Source organism: Balaenoptera physalus (genome assembly GCF_965194825.1).
Source record: "Balaenoptera physalus genome assembly, chromosome: 15".
Lineage (NCBI taxonomy): Eukaryota > Metazoa > Chordata > Mammalia > Artiodactyla > Balaenopteridae > Balaenoptera > Balaenoptera physalus.
The window spans coordinates 32,249,343-32,255,414 of NC_138894.1; the positions used below are offsets into that span (position 1 = coordinate 32,249,343).

At 39.3% G+C, this 6,072-nt stretch overlaps 1 protein-coding gene and 1 long non-coding RNA gene across 4 annotated transcripts in view; one reads left to right on the plus strand and one right to left on the minus strand.

Moving 5' to 3' along the window:
• LOC309643963 (RNA/RNP complex-1-interacting phosphatase-like) overlaps window positions 1-6,072 on the plus strand; it is a 162,886-nt gene that overhangs the window by 11,897 nt on the left and 144,917 nt on the right. For 2 of the 3 annotated variants that reach the window (XM_082427190.1, XM_082427189.1), the window contains exon 1: window positions 115-1,221. The exons of the other annotated variant lie outside the window; for it this stretch is intronic. In XM_082427190.1, the coding sequence (XP_082283316.1) occupies window positions 1,166-1,221 (56 nt within the window). In that variant the 5' untranslated portion in view covers window positions 115-1,165. Of the gene's footprint in view, window positions 1-114; window positions 1,222-6,072 lie in introns of those variants that run through there. 3 annotated transcript variants of the gene reach the window in all.
• LOC309643983 lies at window positions 2,024-5,971 on the minus strand. Its single transcript, XR_014254177.1, has 2 exons — window positions 5,031-5,971; window positions 2,024-3,403 (listed from the first exon to the last, which is right to left on the minus strand). It is a non-coding gene; the product is annotated as an uncharacterized lncRNA (long non-coding RNA).

The following is a 6,072-nucleotide window of genomic DNA, read 5'->3' on the forward strand; positions in this document are numbered from 1 at the left end:
TGTCTGAGTGGCTGCAGCTGAACAGCGCACGTGTCCAGTACAAAGGTCACTGGTTACTGGTCCAAACGGCTCCACGGAAACCCCAAGACCTCTACCAAGTGGTAGTAGGTTTGGTAGGAGAGTGATGTCACAAAGCAGGCAGTTGAAAGGTATGAGATAGCCAATAGGGAGGTCCGATCCCCAACAGGAAGGCGGGCTTGGGTGAAGAGAGCGTAGGAGAGCTAAAACAACCCCTCAATTTCTGAGCTCTGGGGAGGAAATCCTAGAAGACAGATTTACCTCCCCCAGGCTCTTCCATTAGGGAAATCATTGCAACATTTCTTACAGACGTTCATTAATATAATTAACTAACAGTTACTTATATTCTACAGAGTATTCTATTTTATGTATCATATACTTAGAGCTATATAGATGTTATTTAATTAATAATCCTTAGGAAGGAAAGAGCCATCTAGTTTGAACTATTGCAGTTGTTCTGAAATCATATGTGTCTAATGAGTGAACTGATAGCAGCTTTTAAGGAGCAAAAGTAGGGATTAAGAAGCTCTTTTTGTAACTTGGTTCAAGAGTAGGGTGAAGTTTGTTGAGTGTACCTTGTGGAGAATGTTGTGGTCCAAGGCTCTTCTCTTTTAGTTTCTTCTCCTTGACTCCTACCTTCCTTGGGCTGGGCTAGGCTGGGGGCCAGGTTGGACTTGCGACTTAACATTTCTCTTCTGCTTTCTTTTTTTTTTTTTTTTCTTCCATTATGGGCATTGCTTCTAGGACAAGCCTTGATCTTGCTTTGGATGTTACTTCCTGTCAACTTCCAGCAGCAGGAGTCTTCTTTTCAGTGCTTGATGCTTCACGAAATAGACTCTGCCCGTTGGCAGCAAATACCAGAGAGCTAGGAGACAGAGCTGGTTGCAGACCTTTCCTCTTCCAGCCTTTGGTTGCAATTGTTTTGCCCATAATTTGCTAGCTCTAGTTCCTTGGGCCACACAGGTATCCTGCCATCCAGCTCTTTTTATATGTGAGAGACATTCTGAACACTGTCCCTTTTTCTTTGCACAGAAGTATATACAGTGTGGCAGTTACTGTAATCTCCTCCCCCTTGCAAACAGCCACTCTAGAATCTTGGACCTCTAGGATTCTCTGTCTTGTATGTTTGGGTGCAAGGCCAAGCACAATGAAGAGGAGAATAATTAGAGAAAGAGGAGGACATTGGTGGAGAATTGGGAGCAGGTAAGGTGAAAGGGCACAGGAGAAAAGAGATTCATGTAGATTTTTTGGTTTCTGTGGGAAACAAGTTGACACACTTGGACCTCATTTTGTATTAACAGAACAGAGAGTTGTAGATATAAGTAGCTAGATCGTGCAGCAACTGCCATGAAGTCTGTACACTGAAGAGAACAGTCTCACATCTAGTTTTCATTTTGTTTTATGTCATATTACCTTATTTATAGCATTCACTGGTATGTTTGTAGAATACAGATGTTTTCAAATGCTCTGGTTTTGTCTACATGGTTATTTCCTTGTCCTATTTGTAAGGAATCCAACATTGCAAGACATATTGCATGTTTTCTCTTGACGATTGTTTATCTTGAAGCATCATGAACTAACTTGAGCTGTTGGATTTTGTGGAGAAACTTTAAAAAGGGTCTGTGAAAAAGGCATTGTGGTGAGTCGCATTATGCACCCAAGCGTAAGGAGCAGATATCTGCCATCAGCCCAAGTTGGCCTGGATTGCCTCTGTTTTAGTTCCCCTGGTTAGTGCTTTTCTCCCTAACCACTCTTGTGACTGTGATAATGTGAGTAAGGGCTGAGTTGCTAATGATTTATGTGTGAGGTAAGCTGGTTTGAGGGAGGAAATCTATGGACCTAGTCATTTTCCTTGGTGGTAAGCTTTCAGGGGTGCAAAGATCGATCTTCCTGGGGACTTTTCTGGTACCAGGAAGATATCGCATAGATGGGACCTCCAAAGACACACATTGAATCTTTAGGCCTGTTTTTCCTATTATGAGATATGAGTTTCTTCACTGATGGGGATGATGCTTATCTGAGAAGAAATTGTGAAAGGTGGTGTAGTATAGAGGTGTGGCTTAAGCTTTTAAGTTTTCTTCAAGGTTTTTCCCCTAAGCTTCATACTTCAGACGGCCTACTTACATGAGACTAGTATGTGATGTCAGGCTAACAACTTCCTAAATACCTGCAAGCCAGATCAGTGTCTCTTTTCTCTATATTTCCATGGAAATCAAGGGACCCATAGTTACTGCAGGTTAGGGTGGGTGGTGTGAGATTGGGGGAAGTATGGTAAGACAAGTTTTGGTATCAGTAAAATGTTTACGTATTAAAATATTCAGTTCCAACATTCAATTCTATTTAGGCAAACCCTTAGTTAGGCTTTTCCTGGTGCCGAGCCTATGTAACTTACTTTCTCTCCCTAGTTCCAGCCATTTAACTTCAGCTTGCAGGCTCAGCATCATCTTAACTTCTAAAAGTATCTTACATGTAGGAGGAAGAAACTAAAGAGCTCTATTTCAACACTTAGGAACATCAAGCCCTACCCTGACCTTCAACCTTTATTCTTATATTTAGGGTATTGTCTTGTCCTATATACCCACTTCCTGCATTTTGAAGCCATCAGGTTAACTGAGACATGTCTTTGTGTAACATACCCAGTTCATCTACCCCTGAGGCTCTCCTTAATTCTTCCCATTGTCACATTTTGATTTAATTCAATACTGGAATCCCTGAAACCCTTGCATGGTACCTGAGGCCCTATCAGATACTGGTAGATTTTGTTAGTGTCAAATACTTAGCTCTCTGATTCTCCAAATATCTCTTGCTCCTATATTTTCCATCCCAGCCTACTACATACCCATTAAGGCATTGTTTTATCTCATGTTGGACCCCACTCCCATCCAGAGGCCTACTCTTTGCTAGTTGCCATACTTTCTGGAAACCCTGTTATGGCCAGGTCTGGATTTTTTTGTGTTCCCACCCAAAGCCTGTATCTTTTAGCCAGCTGGAACTATAAGACGAACATACGTTTTCTAGTTTCTGATAGATTTATGTCACAATTTGTACACTGTCATGTCTATAGATATTTGTATCATTTGTACTTTTTGGCCATTCCATGCCTATTGGATATTTTTCATAAATTGCCAAAGAATATTTTATGATTTAGCACCAAATTGAATGTGCCTAATTTTAAGTTTGTAAACTATGTTGTGCTAACTTGTATCTTTTCTTTATCCAAATAGTAATTTACTAATATTGTCCCATTTTTAATTATGTGGAAGTTTTCAGAATTGTAAATACATGCTTGTGGATTTAAACTTGGTTAGACTATGATTGTCCCAGATATGTTAAAGCTAGTGATCTTTTTACTCATTCATTCATTCATTCATTCAATAATTCTGACCTTCAGACTATATTACAAAGCTTCAGTAATCAAGACAGTTTGGTACTGGCACAAAAACAGAAATATAGATCAATGGAACAGGATAGAAAGCCCAGAGATAAACCCACACACATATGGTCACCTTATCTTTGATAAAGGAGGCAACCATATACAGTGGAGAAAAGACAGCCTCTTCAATAAGTGGTGCTGGTAAAATTGGACAGGTACATGTAAAAGTATGAAATTAGAACACTCCCTGACACCATGCACAAAAATAAACTCAAAATGGATTAAAGACCTAAGTGTAAGGGCAGACACTATCAAACTCTTAGAGGAAAACATAGGCAGAACACTCTATGACATACATCACAGCAAGATTCTTTTTGACCCAGCTCCCAGAGAAATGGAAATAAGAACACAAATAAACAAATGGGACCTAATGAAACTTAAAAGCTTTTGCACAGCAAAGGAAACCATAAACAAGACCAAAAGACAACCCTCAGAATGGGAGAAAATATTTGCAAATGAAACAACTGACAAAGGATTAATCTCCAAGATTTACAAGCAGCTCATGCAGCTCAATAACAAAAAAACGAACAACCCAATCCAAAAATGGGCCGAAGACCTAAATAGACATTTCTCCAAAGAAGATATACAGATGGCCTACAGACACATGAAAGAATGCTCAACATCATTAATCATTAGAGAAATGCAAATCAAAACTACAATGAGATATCATCTCACACCGGTCAGAATGGCCATCATCAAAAAATCTAGAAACAATAAATGCTGGAGAGGGTGTGGAGGAAAGGCAACACTCTTGCACTGTTGGTGGGAATGTAAATTGATACAGCCACTATGGAGAACAGTATGGAGGTTCCTTAAAAAACTACAAATAGAACTACCATACGACCCAGCAATCCCACTACTGGGCATATACCCTGAGAAAACCATAGGTCAAAAAGAGTCATGCACCAAAATGTTCATTGCAGCTCTATTTACAATAGCCAGGACATGGAAGCAACCTAAATGTCCATCGACAGATGAATGGATAAAGAAGATGTGGCACATATATACAATGGAATATTACTCAGCCATAAAAAGAAATGAAATGGAGGTATTTGTAATGAGGTGGATGGAGTTAGAGTCTGTCATACAGAGTGAAGTAAGTCAGAAAGAGAAAAACAAATACAGTATGCTAACACATATATACGGAATCTAAGGGAAAAAACAAAAAAAAGGCCATGAAGAACCTAGTGGCAAGATGGGAATAAAGACACAGACCTACTAGAGAATGGACTTGAGGATATGGGGAGGGGGTGGGGTGAGATGTGACAGGGTAAGAGAGTGTCATGGACATATATACACTACCAAATGTAAAATGGATAACTAGTGGGAAGCAGCCGCATAGCACAGGGAGATCAGCTTGGTGCTTTGTGACCACCTAGAGGGGTGGGATGGGGAGGGTGGGAGGGAGGGAGATGCAAGAGGGAAGAGAAATGGGAACATATTGTATATGTATAACTGATTCACTTTGTTATAAAGCAGAAACTAACACACCATTGTAAGGCAATTATACTTCAATAAAGATGTTAAAAAATAAATAAATAAACATAATCTTATCATATGAAAAAAAAAAAATTCTGACCTTCCTGACTCAGTTTACCCAGCTCAAATTGTTGTGAAGATTACTAAGAGTGTATGTAAGATACTTTCAGAAATTAGAAACTAAAAAGTAAAACTAACAAAAAACATTTGTTATTATAAATAACAATGGAATTTAGTATGCTGTTATACCCTCAGACCTACTGTAGAACATGCTGTTCTTTGCTGTTTCACTTGTGGCAGGATTCATAGTTTTTCTAACAGGTACAGATCCCTATGCCTGATCCTGGGAGGAAATGTTATACTTGCGCTCCACTCTTATCTCTCTCAGGCATTTTTTGGTATTGTCTAAAATGTAAATACATACTGTGAACCTCCAGAATGATACCAGGCACATAATAGAAACCCAATAAATGTTTCACTGTGAGTGGAGTATAAGTTGATAGAATATTTTTGAAGGTTGATTAGGCAGATTAGACTGATTGAAAATCTTTCACTATTTTAAGTTTGCATTTCTTTCATTCCAGAAATTCTATGTCTAGAAATTTATATATAGCTATATACGTGTATAAAGATGTTCACATTGCAGCCTATCTGTAACAGAGGACAAAAACAAAAAACAAACAAAAAACCCCCAAGCTGAAAACAAGTAAAAGTGCACCAGTATTGGACTGGTCATGTAAATTATGTAATGTTATGCAGCTATTAAAGAGCATAGAATGGATGTACGCAAAAACTGACTGGGAAAATCACTATCCAAGACAGATTGTAGACTATGTATATGGTATGCTGCTCTTATATAAAATACAGGATATCCACTACGTACAAATACTTCCATAGAAGATACAACAAGTGTGAATGTAAGCACTTGGGAAATATCTGAAAGAACCGCACAAGAAACTGGAAGAGTGGGACAACTTTCCACGTCCCGTATTATTGGAATTCTGAAGGTTACACCCACGAACTAATGGACCTCTGCTACCACCCTCCGGCTAAGGAGGGAATTGCAGCCATCAGAGTCCTCTTTACTAATCAAGCGTCCCAGTCGGCCGGCGTGACGACGTCATCTCGACGGGCGGTAGCGC